This window comes from Schistocerca nitens, chromosome 12 (assembly GCF_023898315.1).
Source record: "Schistocerca nitens isolate TAMUIC-IGC-003100 chromosome 12, iqSchNite1.1, whole genome shotgun sequence".
Lineage (NCBI taxonomy): Eukaryota > Metazoa > Arthropoda > Insecta > Orthoptera > Acrididae > Schistocerca > Schistocerca nitens.
The window spans coordinates 143261291-143284288 of record NC_064625.1 but is presented as its reverse complement, the minus strand read 5'-3'; the positions used below and the strand labels follow the sequence as shown (position 1 = coordinate 143284288).

Below are 22998 nucleotides of genomic sequence, written 5' to 3'. Positions count from 1 at the left end.
ATATACAACTGGTAATACTTGCAAACTCTGCACAGAACTCAGCCTCACGTCTCATAACAACAAGATAATAGAAAATGGTGGAAACTGCTTGTGGTGCTTTCTAGTGCATGTTTCTTTATGCAGTTCTAAAACCCCAGCCAGGAAACATCAGATGTTCTTAGCTACAGTACTCTCCAGTTACAGCAGTCTCCCCTACTTGTGTGGATAACCTCATAGACCCTCCAAGTGAACTGTCTTACACAACTGCTAAAGATTGAGCTATTTTGCCAGCCAACTCCAATAGGAACCTAATCAGTATACAATAATTTTGGCTCCAGAAAGCTGGGTGTGGCTGCAGACAAGTCTCTTCTGAGTCTTCTTGTCCTGCCTCAGTCACTGGTCATTTGTCTGATGCCAGTCAGCACCTCAACTTTTGAGGTTTCAGTGAATCTGCTTCTACCAGCTGTCTTCTCCCTCAATCTTCTCCCTGCAACGTTTTGGTCAAAGTAATCTGAGGTGCCGCTTGGGGAGTCAGACTCTTCACAGACTGCTATCACTTCAGTTCCTCATTCCTTATTGTATCCATTTATATTTTGTGTATGGAAGAATGGGAAAGCTTAATTTCTGTTGTCTGGAGATAGTTGTTATCCATTTCAATGTCTTTTTCTGCTGGTAGCTCATATGCTAGTGTACGTAACAATATTCACATGACCAAAAGGTAGTTGTTATTGTTGTTCTTGACAGTCATCATCTCCAGTCCGGAGGTTGGTTTGATGCAGCTCTCCATGCTGCTCTATCCTGTGAATAACTACTGCAACATACATCCTTCTGAAGCTGCTTATTAGGTTTATCTCTTGGTCTCCCGCTACAATTTTTACCTCACACACACACACACACACACACACACACGCACGCACGCACACACACACACACACACACACACTTTCCTCCAATACTAAATTGGTGATCCCTTGATGTCTCACAATGTGTCTTATCACCTGATCCCTTTTTTTAGTCAAGATGCACAACAAATTTCTTGTCTCCCCAATTCTATTCAGTACCTCCTCATTAGTTACATGATCTGCCCAGTCTAATCTATAGCATTCTTCTGAAGCACCAAAGTTCAAATGCTTCTATTTTTTTCTTGTGTAAGCTGTTTATAGTCCCTGTTTCACTTCCATACATGGCTGCACTCCAGGCAAATGCATTCAGAAAGACTTTCCAACAATTAATGCATTGGTGGGGTGGCTTGCTTGCCTTAGCAATGCAGATAGCTGTATCACAGCTGCAACCAGAAAGGAGGGTTATCTGTTAGGAGGTGAGACAAACATGAGGTTTCTGGAGAGAGCAGCACCTTTTCAGTAGATGGCTGCTCTGGCCTTGTAACATCAACCAAAACTGCCTTGCTGTGCTGGCACTGCGAACAGCTGAAAGCAAAGGGAAACTACAGCTCTAATTTTTGAACGATGTTAAATGATGATGGGTGTCCTCTTGGGTAAAATATCCTGGAGGTAAAACCCTTTTGGATCTCCAGATGGCGACTACTTAGGAGGAAGTTGTCATCAGGAGAAACGAGACAGAGAGATAGTGAAAGAAAGAGTGTACACAATTCAATATTAATTGAAATTTTCGACTGTATTGCTAGCAGTTTATCTCTGGGATGAGTGTGTGCTGCTGACATTGCTGCTGCAGACACTTAACAAAACCAGAAACTTTTACACTGTTTTTTCTACCTTCCCAAAAACTATTTGGACTTGCCCTACATGGCATAGCACCTAGTTTGCACAAGACTGCTTCATGCACAGAACTTCATCTAAGAGGTGGCTCAATGGCTCTGATCAGTATGGGACTTAACTACTGAGGTCATCAGTCCCCTAGAACTTACAACTATTTAAACCTAACTAACCTAAGGACATCACACACATCCATGCCCGAGGCAGGATTCGAACCTGCAACCGTAGCGGTCACGCGGTTCCAAACTGACGCGCTTAGAACCGCACGGCCACACCGGCCGGCCATCTAAGACGTGGTCAACTGCTCCACTCACTCTTTGGCAGTGGCCTTTTGCGCAGGTGGGTAGCCGGTCATCAGAATTGCCCCTAAAGGAGCGTGCAGCAGCTATGGCATCTACATCTACATCTACATTTATACTCCGCAAGCCACCCAACGGTGTGTGGCGGAGGGCACTTTACGTGCCACTGTCATTACCTCTCTTTCCTGTTCCAGTCGCGTATGGTTCGCGGGAAGAACGACTGTCTGCAAGCCTCCGTGCGCGCTCTAATCTCTCTAATTTTACATTCGTGATCTCCTCGGGAGGTATAAGTAGGGGGAAGCAATATATTCGATACCTCATCCAGAAACGCACCCTCTTGAAACCTGGCGAGCAAGCTACACCGTGATGCAGAGCGCCTCTCTTGCAGAGTCTGCCACTTGAGTTTATTAAACATCTCCGTAACGCTATCATTGCTACAGAAGAATGCTGAAGATAAGGTGGGTAGATCACGTAACTAATGAGGAGGTATTGAATAGGATTGGGGAGAAGAGAAGTTTGTGGCACAACTTGACTAGAAGAAGGGATCGGTTGGTAGGACATGTTTTGAGACATCAAGGGAACACAAATTTAGCATTGGAGGGCACCGTGGAGGGTAAAAATCGTAGAGGGAGACCAAGAGATGAATACACTAAGCAGATTCAGAAGGATGTAGGTTGCAGTAGGTACTGGGAGATGAAGAAGCTTGCACAGGATAGAGTAGCATGGAGAGCTGCATCAAACCAGTCTCAGGACTGAAGACCACAACAACAACAACAACAACGCTATCATGGTTACCAAATAACCCTGTGACGAAACACGCCGCTCTTCTCTGGATCTTCTCTATCTCCTCCGTCAAGCCGATCTGGTACGGATCCCACACTGATGAGCAATACTCAAGTATAGGTCGAACGAGTGTTTTGTAAGCCACCTCCTTTGTTGATGAACAACATTTTCTAAGGACTCTCCCAATGAATCTCAAACTGGTACCCGCCTTACCAACAATTAATTATATATGATCATTCCACTTCAAATCGTTCCGCACGCATATTCCCAGATATTTTACAGAAGTAACTGCTACCAGTGTTTGTTCCGCTATCATATAATCATACAATAAAGGATCCTTCTTTCTATGTATTCGCAATACATTACATTTGTCTATGTTAAGGGACAGTTGCCACTCCCTGCACCAAGTGCCTATCCGCTGCAGATCTTCCTGCATTTCGCTACAATTTTCTAATGCTGCAACTTCTCTGTATACTACAGCATCATCCGCGAAAAGCCGCATGGAACTTCTGACACTATCTACTAGGTCATTTATATATATTGTGAAAAGCAATGGTCCCATAACACTCCCCTGTGGCACGCCAGAGGTTACTTTAACGTCTGTAGACGTCTCTCCATTGATAACAACATGCTGTGTTCTGTTTGCTAAAAACTCTTCAATCCAGCCACACAGCTGGTCTGATATTCCATAGGCTCTTACTTTGTTTATCAGGCGACAGTGCGGAACTGAATCGAACGCCTTCCGGAAGTCAAGAAAAATAGCATCTACCTGGGAGCCTGTATCTAATATTTTCTGGGTCTCATGAACAAATAAAGCGAGTTGGGTCTCACATGATCGCTGTTTCCGGAATCCATGTTGATTCCTACATAGTAGATTCTGGGTTTCCAAAAACGACATGATACTCGAGCAAAAAACATGTTCTAAAATTCTACAACAGATCGACGTCAGAGATATAGGTCTATAGTTTTGCGCATCTGCTTGACGACCCTTCTTGAAGACTGGGACTACCTGTGCTCTTTTCCAATCATTTGAAACCCTCCGTTCCTCTAGAGACTTGCGGTACACGGCTGTTAGAAGGGGCGCAAGTTCTTTCGTGTACTCTGTGTAGAATCAAATTGGTATCCCGTCAGGTCCAGTGGACTTTCCTCTGTTGAGTGATTACAGTTGCTTTTCTATTCCTTGGACACTTATTTCGATGTCAGCCATTTTTTCGTTTGTGCGAGAATTTAGAGAAGGAACTGCAGTGCGGTCTTCCTCTGTGAAACAGCTTTGGAAAAAGGTGTTTAGTATTTCAGCTTTACACGTGTCATCCTCTGTTTCAATGCCATCATCATCCCGGAGTGTCTGGATATGCTGTTTCGATCCACTTACTGATTTAACGTAAGACCAGAACTTCCTAGGATTTTCTGTCAAGTCGGTACATAGAATTTTACTTTCGAATTCACTGAACGCTTCACGCATAGCCCTCCTTACGCTAACTTTGACATCGTTTAGCTTCTGTTTGTCTGAGAGGTTTTGGCTGCGTTTAAACTTGGAGTGAAGCTCTCTTTGCTTTCGCAGTAGTTTCCTAACTTTGTTGTTGTACCACAGTGGGTTTTTCCCGTCCCTCACAGTTTTACTCGGCACGTACCTGTCTAAAACGCATTTTACGATTGCCTTGAACTTTTTCCATAAACACTCAACATTGTCAGTGTCGGAACAGAAATTTTCGTTTTGATCTGTTAGGTAGTCTGAAATCTGCCTTCTATTACTCTTGCTAAACAGATAAACCTTCCTCCCTTTTTTTATATTCCTATTAACTTCCATATTCAGGGATGCTGCAACGGCCTTATGATCACTGATTCCCTGTTCTGCACATACAGAGTCGAAAAGTTCGGGTCTGTTTGTTATGAGTAGGTCCAAGATGTTATCTCCACGAGTCGGTTCTCTGTTTAATTGCTCGAGGTAATTTTCGGATAGTGCACTCAGTATAATGTCACTCGATGCTCTGTCCCTACCACCCGTCCTAAACATCTGAGTGTCCCAGTCTATATCTGGTAAATTGAAATCTCCACCTAAGACTATAACATGCTGAGAAAATTTATGTGAAATGTATTCCAAATTTTCTCTCAGTTCTGCCACTAATGCTGCTGAGTCGGGAGGTCGGTAAAAGGAGCCAATTATTAACCTAGCTTGGTTGTTGAGTGTAACCTCCACCCATAATAATTCACAGGAACTATTCACTTCTACTTCACTACAGGATGAACTACTACTAACAGCGACGAACACTCCAGCACCGGTTGCATGCAATCTATCCTTTCTAAACACCGTCTGTACCTTTGTAAAAATTTCGGCAGAATTTATCTCTGGCTTCAGCCAGCTTTCTGTACCTATAACAATTTCAGCTTCAGTGCTTTCTATCAGCGCTTGAAGTTCCGGTACTTTACCAACGCAGCTTCGACAGTTGACAATTACAATACCGATTGCTGCTTGGTCCCCGCATGTCCTGACTTTGCCCCGCACCCGTTGAGGCTGTTGCCCTTTCTGTACTTGCCCAAGGCCATCTAACCTAAAAATACGCCCAGCCCACGCCACACAACCCCTGCTACCCGTGTAGCCGCTTGTTGCGTGTAGTGGACTCCTGACCTATCCAGCGGAACCTGAAACCCCACCACCCTATGGCGCAAGTCGAGGAATCTGCAGCCCACACGGTCGCAGAACCGTCTCAGCCTCTGATTCAGACCCTCCACTCGGCTCTGTACCAAAGGTCCGCAGTCAGTTCTGTCGACGATGCTGGAGATGGTGAGCTCTGCTTTCATCCCGCTAGCGAGACTGGCAGTCTTCACCAAATCAGATAGCCGCCGGAAGCCAGAGAGGATTTCCTCCGATCCATAGCGACACACATCATTGGTGCCGACATGAGCGACCACCTGCAGATGGGTGCACCCTGTACCCTTCATGGCATCCGGAAGGACCCTTTCCACATCTGGAATGACTCCCCCCGGTATGCACACGGAGTGCACATTGGTTTTCTTCCCCTCTCTTGCTGCCATTTCCCTAAGGGGCCCCATTACGCGCCTGCCGTTGGAGCTCCCAACTAGCAGTAAGCCCATCCTCTGCGACCGCCCGGATCTTGCAGACTGAGGGGCAACCTCTGGAACAGGACAAGCAGCCATGTCAGGCCGAAGGTCAGTATCAGCCTGAGACAGAGCCTGAAACTGGTTCGTCAGACAAACTGGAGAGGCCTTCAATTCAGCCCTCCTGAATGTCTTTCGCCCCCTGCCACACCTCGAGACGACCTTCCACTCTACTACAGGTGAGGGGTCAGCCTCAATGTGGGCAGTATCCCGGGCAGCCACAGTCGTAGTCCGATCGGGGGATGCGTGGGACGAGCTGGCCGTCCCCGACAAACCCCCATCCGGACCCCCACAGTGATGCCCATCGGCAACAGCCTCAAGCTGTGTGACCGAAGCCAACACCGCCTGAAGCTGGGAGCGAAGGGATGCCAACTCAGCCTGCATCCGAACACAGCAGTTGCAGTCCCTATCCATTCTAAAAACTGTTGTGCAAAGAACGTCTGAACTAATCTACAGAGAGCGCAAACAAATCGACAAAATTTAAACGGTTATTAAAATACAAGATTGCCTAGTAAATGCAGTAATGCTGCTACTTGCGCACTGCTGACACACTGCTCGGCGGCGGAAGGAGACTACGCGATTTTACATTATTCAGGTACTAAAACGCGATGCTACAACTCTCAAATACTATAATACGCCCAAAATTTATGAATTAAACAATGCAAGTACCAAAAACACACAAAGAAATTAAGAATTAAACTATGTAACAAATGAGTGAGCTAGGAGTATACGACTTGCTGCTGTAGCTGCTTATCCAACGGCGGCAGGGAGCACACAAAGGTGATACACTATGTGATCAAAAGTATCCGGACATCTGGCTGAAAATTACTTATAAGTTTGTGGTGCCCTCCATCAGTAATGCTGGAATTCAATATGATGTTGGCCCATCCTTAGCCTTGATGGCAGCTTCCACTCGCACAGGCATACGTTCAATCAGATGCTGGAAGGTTTCTCGGGGAATGGCAGCCCATTCTTCACGAAGTGCCGCACTGAGGAGAGGTATCGATGTCGGTCGGTGAGGCCTGGCACGAAGTCGGCGTTCCAAAACATCCCAAACGCGTTCTATAGGATTCAGGTAAGGACTCTGTGCAGGCCAGTCCAATACAAGGACGTTATTATCATGTGACCACTCCACCACAGGCCGTGCATTATGAACAGGTGCTCAATCGTGTTGAAAGATGCAAATCGCCATCCCCGAATTGCTCGTAAACAGTGGGAAGCAAGAAGGTGCTTAAAACATCAATATAGGCCTGTGCTGTGATAGTGCCATGCAAACCAATAAGGGGTGCAAGCCCCCTCCATGAAAAACACAACCACACCATAAGACCACCGCCTCCGAATTTTACTGTTGGCACTACACACGCTGCAGGTGACGTTCACCGGTCTTTCGCCATACCCACATCATGCCATCAGATCACCACATTGTGTACCGTGATTCGTCAGTCCCTACAACATTTTTCCTCTGTTCAATCGTCCAACATTTACATTCCTTACACCAAGCGAAGCATTGTTTGGTATTTACCGGCATGATGTGTGGCTTATAAGCAGCCGCTTGACCATGAAATCCAAATTTTCTCACCTCCCACCTAACTTTCATAGTACTTGCAGTGGATCCTGATGCAGTTTGGAATTCCTGTGTGATGGTCTGGATACATGTCTGCCTATTACACATGACGACCCTCTTCAACTGTTGGCAGTGTCTGTCAGTCGACAGACGAGGTCGGCCTGTACGCTTTTGTGCTGTACGTGTCCCTTCACGTTTCCACTTCACTATCAGATCAGAAACAGTGGACCTGGGGATGTTTAGGAATGTGGAAATCTGGCATACAGACATATTATCCAAGTGACACCCGATCACCTGACCATGTTCAAAGTCCATGAGTTCTGCAGAGCTCCCCATTCTGTTCTCTCACAATGTCTAATGACTACTGAGGTCGCTGATATGGGGTATGTGGTAATACGTGGCACCACAATGCACCTAATATGAAAAACATATGTTTTTGGGGGTGTCCTGATACTTTTCATCACATAATGCATGTTACATGACTGCTTTGACAATTGGCTCTGTCTCTGACAGGGCGGAATGTCCCAGCGATGGTACAGTTAGCTGCAGAGAAATGTGCCTTCCACAAGCTCTGCAGGGTTCTCTATCTCTTTTACAGAACTGTTGACTGCTTGAAGCGCCGTCCGTATAGTCTAACTCTCCTGCACTCACTTTATTGTGGTGATTTAATTTGAACAAAATTTAACTGTAATTGTAATGTATGCCAAAACAATGAGTCCACTACAATAGATTTAAAATTATTCCAGAGCAGGAAGTGAGACATTACTCGTACTTGACTTTTAGTTCTATGTGGGCACAGTGGTCTTGTTGATAGAGCACTAGACTCCAACCATGCAGGGCCCACCTTCAGTTCCAGGCAGTGGCAGAGGTTTTACCTTATTCCATTTCTTCCAGGGCAACTTAGGTGTACTGAGGCTCCTACCGAATCAGTACCAGGGTAAAGGGTGACCGGGTTGTGCCCTTCTTAGTGAGTGCTGAAGAAAAACTGTACTCTACCTACAGCTAGGCCATGACCTGCAGACTTAACAGATCAATGTTCCTGATCATTGTCATTCTATTACTTGCATAAAGTCCTGGATTTGAATTATTTTTCATAGATCACGTGGAATTAGCAATTTTTAATTAGATTAAATCCAAAATCCAATTTTAGTAATTCTTACATTTGTTCACATTCTTGAATAGATAACATTTAGAACATATCTTTCTTCTCTGCTAACTCAGCCACAATACACACACTGCTAGCCGTATTTAGTGGTGCTGTTAGACATTCATAAAAGTGGACGTGATGCACTATCCTACCTTTCAGAACAAACATTTGCTTCCTTGAGAAACAGAAAGGTAATGTTAAAAAGGAGATGCACCAGAAAGTCACTCAGACTTGACTATATGAGGAATAAATCTGTAAGGATGAGGGCAGAAAAAATGAAGTGGAAGGTGTCACGGAGAGTAGGTTAGAGACGATATATTTTTTGTCGTAATTCTTAAATGCACTATTGATGTCTCTTGCCCGTAATCTGTTTCTACTTCCCACTGTGTTCTTATCATCTCTGGGATGGAGTTGGTACAATGCGTACCGATCTAGAGTGCATACAATATTAATTGGCTGCTAGCCATGTGGTAGGGGAGGGGGCAAAAGTAGTGGTGGGGGGGCCTCCCTTGCAGATGGGGCGGTGTGGTAGGGAGGTGTAGCGCTACAGTATAAGCCTTCACACAAACTCGTGTCTCACAGAACTTGTACACTACAGCTAACGGGCCTGCAAACAGTCGTATTAACAGGTTATGCCAGTATCACATTGGTACAGGATTAAACTGAAACTGATCAGAGAGAATAATTTATTGTTGCTTATCTTGTGTACCTTTTTTCCTGTCTCTTGTTGCCATGTTAAATTAAGTTCTTTTTCTAAAACATAGTGGTGTTTGCACTATTTCACCACACTAATATGCTAATGCAGCTGCAGTTGCAATGTAAGTATGAAACAGTCTACTATTAATCAAACAATTGAGGACAAGTGAATCCTAATGAAAATCTCATGCTTGCTGTAGAAATAAAAGTCCGATTCATTCATTTATGGTATTACAGAAACCATACTAATTTTCATTTCACCACCTATCAATAACCCTTCGAAGAATTACATTAATCCATTGACAAAATCTATAGTCACTTGTCTATTGTAGTTGATAAGAAAATTTTGCTTGTTAACTATATGGCAAAATACTCTGCATTGCAGTCTACCATTTGCCAAAAGTTGTTCTTGGTATCTCAAACCATTTATGATATCTGATGTGTCGGCAGCTGGGCCAACACCTTGTAGATCGAAGTGGCTGAAAGTGCACGCTAAACTAACGCAGACGGGCGTGAAGTACTGGAACATGAGACTTATTAATGAATAAGAAGAAAAGTACGTAGCTGGAATAATATACTTAACTTTATTCTCTTGTTGGAATACATCTCTTGAATAGTAGTAAGCTATTAGCACTGATACAATTGGCGCCTTGCTAGGTAGTAGCTAGGGAATAAGCTGAAGGCTATTCTATCCGTCTCTCGGCAAATGAGAGGAAGACTTGGTAGGTCTGGTCGCAAGCTATGTCGTCCGTACAACTGGGGCGAGGTCATGTCCGTGTCTTGTGACCTGCCATGTGGTGGCGCTAGGATTGCGATTACACAGTGGCGACACGCGGGTCCGACATGTACTACAGGACCGCGGCCGATTTAAGTTACCACCTAGCAGGTGTGGTGTCTAGCGGTGACACCACATTCCTCCCCCGCAAATCGGCGAACGGTCGTGAGATAAGGCTTCCGCCCGCCGTGGGGAGGACCCCATGTGGACGTATGCGATGAGGTGGGGAGCCTAACAACAGGCGAGGCTGTGCCACCCGCACCCGGCCATTCGGTCCGAGGGGAGCTAGGAAACGCCTGCAAACCTAGTCCAGGGTGCACGTCAACATGAGGTGTATGCGCACGTAATGAGACAGAAGGGTCGACCTCCATGTGGTCGGAGCACCCGACGGGCGAAGACGACATCTGGTCCGGAGCGGGCAAGAGGTCCATGGCGGAGGACGGCTGGTCACGGGAAGCGAGCGGCGGCGCGTGACCCAGGGAGGCGCCAGGCGGTTGCAGCGACGCGTCCACTGCGGGCGGCGCCGGCGGCGGCTGCGGCGGCGGCGCGACGCCATGGGGCAAAATGGAAGGCAGCGTCGGTAACACCTGGGGATGAGGCGAGCCAGTAGATGGGTCCCCAAGGCGCTGACCTGACGGCTCCGTCGCTGAAAGCAGACGGGGAGCGGCAGAACCCAGGCGACGACAGAGGCGCAGCTGATTGAGATGCCGACGCACCTCACCAGAGGCCCCCAAAACCAAATACATCGCGCGGCCGAGGCAGCGAAGAATGCGCCCTGCGAGCCAACGCTGTGAACCGCGATAGTTGCGATAATAGACAACGTCGCCAGGAGCAAAAACAGGAGTCTGCCGCTGCACAGGAACCTGATGCGGCGGATGTAGCAAAGACATCAGGGTGCGATGAGATCGACCATGGAGCAATTCAGCCGGCGAGCGACCATCGCGGGGCTGAGAGCGATACGAAGACAAAAAGAGCAACAATGCGTCCTCCCGAGAATGCGACTCTTTCAATTTCAACATCTGTGACTTGAAAGTCTGGACCAATCGTTCAGCGGCACCGTTTGACTGAGGCGAAAACGGCGCGTACGTCAGATGTTGAATACCATTGGCCTTGCAGAATGACTGAAATTCTGCGGACATGAATTGTGGGCCATTGTCGGAAACAATAGTCTGCGGAAGACCTTCAATGCAAAAGATAGCAGACAAGGCTTGGATTGTGGCAGAAGACGTCGTGGAAGACATCCGGACAACAAAAGGAAAATTACTGAAAGCATCGACCACAACCAACCATCGAGCATTCCAGAACGGACCAGCAAAATCTATGTGCAAGCGTTGCCAAGGGGAAGTGGCTTTCGGCCATGCAAAGAATTTCCGCGGCGGTGCGGATTGTTGTTCTGCACACGCCACGCAAGAGGAGCACATATTCGTAATCGCAGCATCGATTCCGAACCAAGTACAGTGCTGACGAGCAAGCTGTTTCGTTCGCACTATACCCCAATGTCCTTGGTGAAGAAGCTTTAAGACAGAGGACTGTAACGAACGTGGGACCACGACTCGGGACTGATCATTATCGGAACGCAACAACAAAACACCACGTCGTACAAAAAGTCTCTCCTTGTGATCAAAAAAACGGCGAACCAAAGGATTCTCGATCCGTGACTTTGACAAGGGCCATTGCGTAGCAACAAAACGCAAAACAGTAGCAAGGACAGGGTCAGCAGCTGTGGCTGTAGCTACACGACGAAAATCAATCGGAAACGAGTCGACCACGTCATCGGTTTCCGAATCAATGAACATGCAAGCAAGTTCGGAAGAATCGAATGCCTTATCCTCAGCAACAGGCAAACGGGACAACGCATCAGCGTTGCCGTGCTTAGCAGTGGACCGATACAAGATATCGTAGCGGTACTGCGAGAGAAAAAGTGACCAGCGAATGAATTTCTGCGCTGTACGTGGAGGTACAGGCTTGCTCGGATGAAAAAGCGATGTCAACGGTTTGTGGTCTGTGATGATGGTAAAGTGACGACCATACAAGAAGTCATGGAACTTGGTAACACCAAACACGAGAGCTAAAGCTTCTTTCTCTATCTGTGAATATTTTCTTTGCGCAGATGAGAGCAATTTGGACGCAAAGGCAATAGGGCGATCATGGGAGCCATCTTTGTGCGCAAGCACAGCACCGATCCCGAAATCCGATGCATCTACCATCAACAAAAGGGGTTTTCGGGGATCGAATGGCGTAAGGCAAGTATTTGAAAGTAACGCCGATTTCAACTGGCGAAAGGCGCGTTCGCATTCCGTCGTCCAGACGAACAGAACACCTTTACGGCGTAAGCGATGAAGCGGAGCTGAAATGGAAGAAGCATTGCGCAAAAATTTATGATAATAATTTATTTTACCCAACACACTCTGTAGCTGTTTCAAATCTTGCGGAGCAGGTAAGTCCTGTATGGCACGGAGGTGCTCTGGACTCGGATGTATACCTTGGGCATTTATGACATGCCCCAGGTAGGGTAAGGCCCGAGCAAAGAACACACATTTGTCCTTTCTCAAGCGAAGTCCATTCTGACGCAATACCTGAAATAATGTTCGGAGATTTTGCAAATGTTCTGCTTCTGTCTGTCCTGAGATCACAATATCGTCCAGATAGTTCGCAGCAGTAGGGACCGACGCACAATTAGTTTGTAAATATTGCTGAAACAATGCAGGGGCGGAGGCACACCCGTATGGCAGTCTTTTGAAGCGATACAAGCCAAGATGCGTGTTTACCACCAAGACGCGCTGGGAGTCTTCGTCCACAGGTATCTGCAAGTACGCATCTGCTAGGTCCAATTTTGAAAAATATTTTCCCGGGCACAGTTTGTCAAAAAGATCTTCCGGGCGGGGCAAAGGAAAAGGAGCAGTCACAAGTTGTGGATTCACAGTGGCCTTGAAGTCCACACAAAGTCTCAATTTTCCGGAAGGTTTTGGCAAAATTACTAAGGGTGAGGCCCAGAGAGAAGCCTGCACACGTTCAATCACACCTTGAGATTCTAAATCGTGCAATGTTCTTGCGACCTCATCACGCAATGCGTGGGGAACATTGCGCGCTCTGAAAAATTTCGGTTGCGCGTTGTCTTTCAGTTCCAAATGTGCTGCATAGTCCTTAGCGCAACCCAGGCCCGGTGCAAAAATGTCTGCAAATTCTTCACAAAGACGAGAAACACTGGCGGAAGGCACAGTCTGATTCACTGATAGGACCTGATCTACTATAGACATATTAAACAATTGAAACAAATCTAAGCCAAACAAGTTCACTGCACTAGAAGAACGAAGAACGTAAAATGATACAAGTTTTGTTTGTCCCTTGTATGTTGCAAGAAGGCTGCACTGTCCTAACACAGGGATCTGCTGTCCTGAGTAACTAGTTAACTTAACATTTGCGGCACGCAATGGCGGTTTGCCCAGTTGTTTGTACGTGTCGTGATTGAGCAACGAAACTGCAGCTCCGGTATCGAGCTGGAATGGTATCACTTTGCCTGCAAAGTCTAGGTCCACAAAAAGTTTATTGTCCTGTTGACGACAAGAGCGACTGTCACGTGCAATTTGAACTGATACAGGTACAGAAGCACTTGCGACTTTACGGGATTTCCTGCGACGTCGACACACACTTTTGGTGGGACGAACACAGTCACTGTTAGCTAAAGTGTCACTGGACGGGTGGGAATGAACTACATTAATGTCCATGGGCGAAGGTCCACGAGCCTGATTGTCCTGGGTTCGATTCCGGCGCGAAGCAAAAGGCCTGGAATTATTGCGATTGTCTGATCTAAGCTTCTTCTGGCAAACACTTTGAACATGTCCCTTCTTTTGACAGTAAAAGCAAATAGCTTGGCGTGACGGGCAATTTTCACGCGAATGTCTAGTTGCACACCGCGGGCATGATTTCACTGCAGTTGCTTGCTTACGCGGCGCACGTGTTTGCGAGCGAGGCTGCGACGGGCGCGAGGGCCGCTTAGCGTCCCGTGCAGCGGGCCCGGCGGGCTGATTAATGTGACACACTGCTGGCGAAGTTTCAAATGAGTCCTGAGCAAAGTCAAGTGTGTCTTGCCTATCCAATATGTCTATCACTTGTTGAAGGGAGGGATTTACGAGTTTCAAAATCTGTTCCCGTATGCGAACATCAGAAACGTTCTGTGCTATTGCATCACGCACCATTGTATCGGAATATGGGAGGCCACATTCACAGGCAAACGCGCAGTCTCTAGTAAGGCCTTGCAAAGTTGCAACCCACTCCCTATTAGTCTGACCGGCCGTACGTTTTGTACGAAAGAACGTATACCGTTTTGCAACTACATTTACTGTTTCTTTGAAATAGGCATCTAAAGCCGACAAAATTTCTTCGTAGGACAGAGTTGCTACGTCGCGTCGGGGAAACAATTTCACTATCACACGGTAGGTAGACACACCGACACAAGAAAGCAAAAACGGCTGCCGCTCTTTACCTTGTATTCTGTACGCGGCGAGATGAAACTGGAACTGGCTGGCCCACTCAGTCCAGGTGTCGCACTCGGCCTCAAAGGGCCTAAATGGCGGTGCGACAGCGTTGTGTGGCTGCGGTAGCGATGAAGCGGCGGCTGCCGCATCGGTTTGCAGCGCACGTTGACCCTGGACGAGCTGTCCAAGGGCTTCCAATAACGCCTGCGTCTGCTGATTCTGCAAGCGAAAAAATTCGGACAGTACATCTGGAGATTGTGGCGAAGCCATGACACAAGCAAATCAGAGCACAAAAAGGGAAAAAGAACAAATCAGTCCAAAGCAGAAAAAACACTTTCTCTCGTCGCCATGTGATGTGTCGGCAGCTGGGCCAACACCTTGTAGATCGAAGTGGCTGAAAGTGCACGCTAAACTAACGCAGACGGGCGTGAAGTACTGGAACATGAGACTTATTAATGAATAAGAAGAAAAGTACGTAGCTGGAATAATATACTTAACTTTATTCTCTTGTTGGAATACATCTCTTGAATAGTAGTAAGCTATTAGCACTGATACAATTGGCGCCTTGCTAGGTAGTAGCTAGGGAATAAGCTGAAGGCTATTCTATCAGTCTCTCGGCAAATGAGAGGAAGACTTGGTAGGTCTGGTCGCAAGCTATGTCGTCCGTACAACTGGGGCGAGGTCATGTCCGTGTCTTGTGACCTGCCATGTGGTGGCGCTAGGATTGCGATTACACAGTGGCGACACGCGGGTCCGACATGTACTACAGGACCGCGGCCGATTTAAGTTACCACCTAGCAGGTGTGGTGTCTAGCGGTGACACCACAATATCTGAAGGATAATACGAATATATCACTCTGATTTGCACAGATGATCGGAAGTGAGTGCGCTACATACTTTAACATGCACTGAATGCAGACTCAAAGCGATCCATAGTTTACATTGCGAAGTATCCGAATTTGGCACAGCACATTTCTGGATATAGAAATATTACAGTTACTATGATTGTTGATGAAATGATAGGCAGTTCATCATGAAGCTGATGAATGATGCTATGAAATGTGCGAGAATCAGATTTTTTTACCAAATAGTTTCTTTAAACTCATTTGTGAAAGGTTGCAGTGCGACCAGCATGCGCACGCCTCCATTCTCGCACTGTAGCCGAGGCAAGCAGAGAACATTTCATTCGTAATGGACAATACTCATAGTTGTTTGGGCAATCGGCAAATGAGACGGTCGACTCAGGAACAGAGGGCCAGACTTGTCCAGCGCTGAGAACGAGAATGTGTTTCTGCACACTGGCCAAATAATTCTGCACAAGCTGTGCCACCACTGACCTATTCTTTCTGATGCCTCCCTCTTCTTCCTTGATTACCCTCTTTCTCGCTATAGCCCCTCTCATCCTGGGGTCTGAGTGACCTTGTAATGTAACTATCCGATAATACACAAAAATTCAGATTGGCAGAGTAGCTAAAAATTGTTACTGACAGGTGATCTGATCAAAAAGACATGAAACCCATCACAGAGAGTTAACAGTATTGGATAGTAACAGAGAATTGAAACTAATATTTTATGGTAATGCTACTTAACTTTGGGGATTGAGTTAACTGTTGCCCACTTTCGCCATTGACTGTCAAGAATCCGACACCTGTTTTCATTCCACTTCTTGTTTATTACTCCAAATAAATGCAAGTTCTCGGGGATGATTCTCATTTACATGTCACGCTGACTTCATTAATTTCTCCTTTTTGGGTTATACACAAAGTTGCACAATTCATTGTGAAGTGCCTATATACTACTTTACAAAGACTGACCTCAACAAAACTGATTTCAAAAACTCCATCAAATGATTATCCGTGTGGTCCATGCCACACCACACATTATACCCTACTAAAAATAAACTCCCTCTTTTTCCTGACCTTATCCTGTATTTTTACAGGATCAGCATGTTACTAAATGTGTCAGATATCTGTTCTGTTTGATGCGGCTTGTAGTGAAGTTGCATGCTTACGGAATATCATCTCAGTTATGTGACTGGATTTGTGAGTTCCTGTCAGAAAGGTCACAGTTCATAGTAACTGACAGAAAGTCATCAAGTAAAACAGAAGTGATTTCTGGCGTTCCCCAAGGTGGTGTTATAGGATCTCTGCTGTTTTTATCTGTATAAACGATTTAGGAGACAATCTGAGCAGCCGTCTTAGGTTGTTTGCAGATGATGCTGTCATTTATCATTTAGTAAACTCATCAGAAGATTGGAACCAATCGCTAAATGATTTAGAAGAGATATCCGAATGTTGCAAAAATTAGCAATAATGAAAAGTGTGAGGTCATCCACATCAATGCCAAAAGAAATCCATTAAACTTCAGTTATATGATAAATCAATCAAATCTGGAGGCTGAATTCAACTGAATACCTAGGAATTACAATTATGGACAATTTAAATTGGAAAGAATACATAGAAAATGTAACAGATCTACTAAAGAGACTGCCTACATTACATTGGTCCGTCCTCTTTTGGAGTTCTGCTGCGTGGTCTGGGATCCTTACCAGATAGGTTTAATGGAGTACATCGAGAAAGTTCAATGAAGAGCAGCACATTTTGAATTATCGCAAAATAGGGGAGAGAATGTCACTGACATCATTAAAAGAAAGGCGTTTTTCATTGTGGTGGAATCTTCTCACAAAATTTCAGTCACCAACTTTCTCCTCTGAATGGGAAAATATTTTGTTGACACTGACCTACATTGGGAGAAACAATCATCATAATAAAATAAAGGAAATCAGAGCTTGCATGGAAAGATTTGGTCTTCGTTTTTCCTGTACTATGTTTGAGAGTAGAATAATAGATAATTATTGTGAAGGTAGTTCGCTGAACCTACTGCCAGTCACTTAAGTGTGATTTGTGGCATATCCGTGTAGATATAGATGCAGATGCATGAAACTTACATAGCTGATGAATTCTTCTCGAGACATCTGTCGAGCAAATTGATCGATTTGTAGGGACAGCGCTTGTCAGCAGTACTAAACATTTTATCTCCTTAAGACAAGTAATTTATTAGCTTTAAGGACTGAATTTTCTTTCAGTACAGTTAATCACCTTTCTGTATTTGTTTGCAGTGTTTACAATCGACACATGCAGACAGAGACTCCACCACCACCGAGGACAAACGACAAGAGGATGAAAATCTCGAGACGCCAACAGAGTTAATCTCGGAAAACTATTTTGGAAATTAGCTACTGAAATATGTAGCCAGTGTCACGAATGATGGACTAATGCTATGTTTATAGATTAACAGAGTTAGTGTCATTTAAGGATATTCCGAGTTGGCTCCACAAAACTTTATAGATTTTTAACTGTGAGGGCTATCTGGAAAGTAACCTCCTTTAGGCTATAAATAAAACAGTGCAATAGTTAAAGAAGATTTATCAGAAAAAATATTAAAACAATATCTTTGTATGAAAAATCTAGAAATTGATTGTTTGAAAATTGAACAGGTAATGAAAAATTTACAAATTTAGGGATGTAGATCAAACATTATTTTTTTGACATAGTCGCCTTAATTCTCAATGCACATTTTGCCGAAGGACGAGATTTCTGCAACTTTTGACAAAAAAGTCTCCTTTGGACTCTTTGGCTCATTGTTTATGACAAACTGGACCTTGCCATTGTTAGAAAACCATTTTCAACCCATAAACAATTTCATAGAGGTGTCAGATAAGTGCTGTGAGTGAGATGATAGAAAATGTCCCAGTCAGATGAATCCAAAGGTTTCGTTGTGGCACTGGCTGTCTGGGGATGTGCATTGGCATGCAACAAGCACGCTTCCTTTGTTAACATTCTCCGTCTTTTGCTCTGTTTTGACCTCCTTCATATTTTTTAGGATTTCTCAGTATCATGCAGCATTAATTGTTTCATCTTGTGGGAGAAGTTTGAGGAGAAGAATCCATTTAGTTGTGTCACATCACATATTTACCCTGAGGGATGCATGTTTTTGCTCACGAATGGTACATGAATAGTACCCCAGAAAATTTGTTGTTGTGACAGTTAACGTTACTACAGTCCATCCCCAGTAGCTGAGTGGTCAGTGGGACAGAATGTTAATCCTAAGGGCCCGGGTTCGATTCCCGGCTGGGTCGGAGATTTTCTCCGTTCAGGGACTGGGTGTTTTGATGTCCTAATCATCATCATTTCCTCCCCATCGATGTTCAAGTTGCCGAAGTGGCGTCAAATCGAAAGACTTGCACCCGGCGAATGGTCTACCCGATGGGAGGCCCTAGTCACACGACATTTACATTTTACGTGACCACTGGTATAAAAGGTAACTTTGTCACTGGAAATCATTTGCCTGATAATGCCTGGTTGCATCCATGACATTTCTACAAGAATCTCGGAGCGTTCTTCTTGTTCCTGTTTTTGCTGAGCGGTCAAATCTTGGACAGTTTATAGGTGATTTCGTTGCATGTCAAGGTCCTTTGATAGAATTTGGTTCACTGTCCTCTGTGGAATCCTTATTTGCTGACACCAACGTCTTGTCGATTTTGGTGGATCCTGTAGTGTGGCCTCCTGCAATAGAGCCATCTTCACTTCACTTCTACCTGTTGAAGGTCATCGCCCCCCCCCCCCCCCCAAGTCCTGTGATAATTGTCTGCTTCTGATTCATTTGCTTCAAACTTCTGGTAAATGTGATAAATTGCTAAATGAGTTATGTGGAAATTGTTCTGCAAATCTTCGACACACTTCTGTTGCCGACTGCACAACTTCCATTAAACTTGCAACCACTCTTCTCTGCTCCAGTGTGAGTCTATCAGTCATGTGTACTAGCAAACTGGAATACAATACGAAACAAAATTAAGATTGTTCACATAATTTTGATTTGCCCCGTATTTAGTGCAGTGAAAAAGCTATGTGCTACAATCCAACACATACATGTGGGATAACAGGAAGAATGAAGTAAAACAACAAAAAATCTTGACCACTGAAGGTGCTTTAAAATAAGGTGAAAAGCATTTGGTCTTAATAAGATTTTAATTACTGTCACAAAAGATGGTAATTAACGTATAAACTGTACCAGCCACTTACATGTACTTTTTTTTAAAGAAATAGCACTTCTGTATATGAAATATTTTTAGCTTCATATTCTTATCTTCTCCTCTTAGGATGAATGATATAGCTGGATAGAATAATTTATGGGTGCATGTAGAGTGTTTGTGTGTGTGTGTGTGTGTGTGTGTGTGTGTGTGTGTCTCTGTCTGTCTGTCTCTGCACACGCGCATGCATGTGTTTGAGAGTGCATGGAAGGGGGAAGGAGAGAGAGAGATTTCATGTTTATTGTGAAAACTTTTAGTTCAGTCATTTTTCCTCAAATGATGTACCCTAATGCTTATGACTAGGATCGACATTTATGTAAATGTGTGTGTGTGTGCACATTTTCTTGTATCTGCTACTAATGAATCTCTGTGCCTACAGTTATTAATTGTGAGCTCCGTCAACAATAGCCTGTTATATCAGTTGACAGAATGTTTTAACAATTTCTGCCTTGAAGAACAGACTGCAGTGAGGGAATGCTTCCTAAAGGCATTAACAAATTGACTCTGAAATCACTGCCATTATATAAATGTTTAACATATTTTTATAATCAGTATTTAAATACTGTTGTTAACAAATGTCGAGAAATGTGTTATGTGTAAAATTTCTTGTATTTTTATGTATAACATAAGCTTTAAAAGAATAAATTGAGAAAAATATATGCTTACAATATTGCAAAATAAATGACAAGGTTGTTGATATGTCACAGAATGTGAAAAAATTATCACCTACTGAAAGATATTTTCGACATTTTTTCTATGCATTGCAGATGTATTGCTTGTGAAGTATGCTCCGAGCACAAACATTAATGCAATAAATTTATTTATTTCTCAAAAATAAGTTTTATGTCGAGTTAAATTAAAAAAAAAATACGCATCAATTAAAACACGTGCCAAATGCTTGCAGATAACATCAGATAAACACTGTTTCACATGGGCCCCTGCAGTGATACAAAGAATGCCTTGTCTCTATTCAGTTTCCATCCATGCCTGCTGCACCATGTCTACAGGGATGTGTACTGATGACTTCCACAATCTCAGTACGGAGGTCTTGAAGCTCCTGCAGTGCAGTGGCAAATACCCTGTCCTTCACATAGCCCCAGAGAAAAAGGATCAGGAGAATGCGGAGGCCAATTCGTGGGTCCGTCATGTCCAATCCGGCATCCTGGAAATGTTCAATTCAAAGTTTTCCAAACATCCGAGGACCAGTGAGGTTGAGCTTCATCTTGTTGAAACCACAGGTTTGGTTGCAGATCTTCAACCTGGGGAAAGCAAACATTTCCAACATGTCTAGGTGGACTGTTCCTGTGGGAATATTCTCAGCAAAGAAGAACAGTCCAATTATCATGTCACACATGAGGCCACACCAAAACATTGATTTTTTGGGCTGATACTATGTGGATTCTGTGACCATCAAATATGATCATAATGCTTTTTATTCACAGATTCTGAGACATAGATTGTGGCCTCCATCAGAAGTGGTCTTATTGCTGAGAAATATTCCACATCTACATCCATACTCTGCAAATCACTGTGAAGTGCATTGCAGAAGGTACATCCCATTGCACCAGTTATTAGAGTTGTTTCCCTTTCCATTCACAAACGGAGTGAATGAAGAACGGTTGTTTAAATGTCTCTGTGTGTGCAGTAATTATTCTGATCTTGTCCTCACGATCCCTATGTGAGTGTTATGTAGTGGGCTGTAGTATATTCCCAGAGTCATAATTTAAAGCTGATTCTTGAAACTTTATAAGCAGTCTTTTTCAGATTAGTTTATGTCTGTCTCCAAGAGAGTGCCAGTTGAGTTCCTTTAGTGTCTCTGTGACACTTGAGAAATATTCCTGAATGGGTTGCACAAATACGTGTAAGCAATTTCCTTTGTAGACTGCTTTCACAAGTAGTCTACAAAATAACCGTAATCTTAGTCTACCACCTGCTATTCCTATGACCCATACATAATGTTACACATAGGTATTTGCAGGAGTTGTCCAATTTCAGCTGTAACTCATTGATATTGTAGTCATAGGATATTGTATATTTGTTGTTTTGTGAAGTGCACAGGTCTACGTTTCTTAACATTTCCTGCAAAAAATCTGCAGTAACTATTAATATTTTCTGCAAGGTCATTAATATGGTACGTGAACAGCAAGGGTTCCAACACACTTCCCTGGGGCCCATTTGAAGTTACTTCTACACCTGTCAATGCTCTTCATCCAAGGTAACATGCTGCATCATCCCTGCCAAAAAAAAGTTCGCAGTCCAGTCACAAATTTTGCTTGATACACTGTACAATCATAGTTTTGACTATAAGAGCAGTGTGTACTGTGTGGAATGCTTTCCATTTGACTGCCTTTCACCACGTTATGTGAGAAAAATGCAAGTTAAATTGTCGCATAACCCACGTTTTCAGAATCTGTGCTGTTTGGCACAGAGGAGGACATTCTGTTTGAGATACCTCATTATGTTTGAGCGCAGACTATGTTCTAAGAGTCTACGACAAAAATATGCGGTGTGAGATCCTTACAATACAGAATTAACAGAGTATGTCAAGAAAGTTCAAAGAAGAGCACCATATTTTGTATTATCAATAAATAGGAGAGAGAGTGTCACTGACATAATACAAGATTTGGTATGGACATAATTAAAACAAAGGAGCTTTTTGTTGCAGTGGAATCTTCTCACGAAATTTCAATTACCAACTTCCTCCTCTGAATGTGAAAATATTTTGCCGATTCTGACCTACATAGGGAGAAACACTCTTCATAATAAAATAAGGGAAATCAGAGCTCACACGGAAAGATATAGGTGTTCATTTATTCCGCGCGTTGTTCGATACTGGAATAATAAAGAACTACTGTGAAGGAGGTTTGATGAACTGTCTGCCAGGCACATGTGATTTTGCAGAGTATCCATGTAGGTGTAGATGTAGATGAAGGATACGGGTTGGTAGTTTTTTGGATCACTTCTACAATCCTCTTTGTAAACGGGTGCGACCTGTGCTTCCTTCCGACGACTGGGCATGTTTTTTGTTCATTGGGCCTAATGATAGATTATAATTAAAGTAGCTACAAATTCAATATAGAATCTCATAGGGAATCCATTGGGCCCTGGATCTCTGTTCAATTCACGTGAGGGGAATGTCAGAACCATTTTGAGAAGTTTTTGGGATGTGAGTAACGTATAACCAATATTTTTATGCCAAGTACAGGGATCAGTGATGTCACCTGAGATCTAGGCTCTTTAGTGAAGGATCTTGGAATAGGTTGTGTAGTAATAGCAGGAGATGAAGTTGACAGTTTGCACCATAACCTCATACTGTTGAAGGTGCTATCAGGAATACTGCT

General features: G+C 44.1%; 1 protein-coding gene across 1 annotated transcript in view; it reads left to right on the top strand.

Moving 5' to 3' along the window:
* The window catches only part of LOC126215075 (ras suppressor protein 1), an 85062-nt gene extending 64723 nt beyond the window's left edge, over positions 1–20339 (top strand). The window contains exon 8 of the mRNA XM_049941724.1: positions 17687–20339. Within this exon, the coding sequence (XP_049797681.1) occupies positions 17687–17777 (91 nt within the window). The 3' untranslated portion in view covers positions 17778–20339. The remainder of the gene's footprint in view (positions 1–17686) is intronic.
* Positions 20340–22998: the final 2659 nt, after the last annotated feature.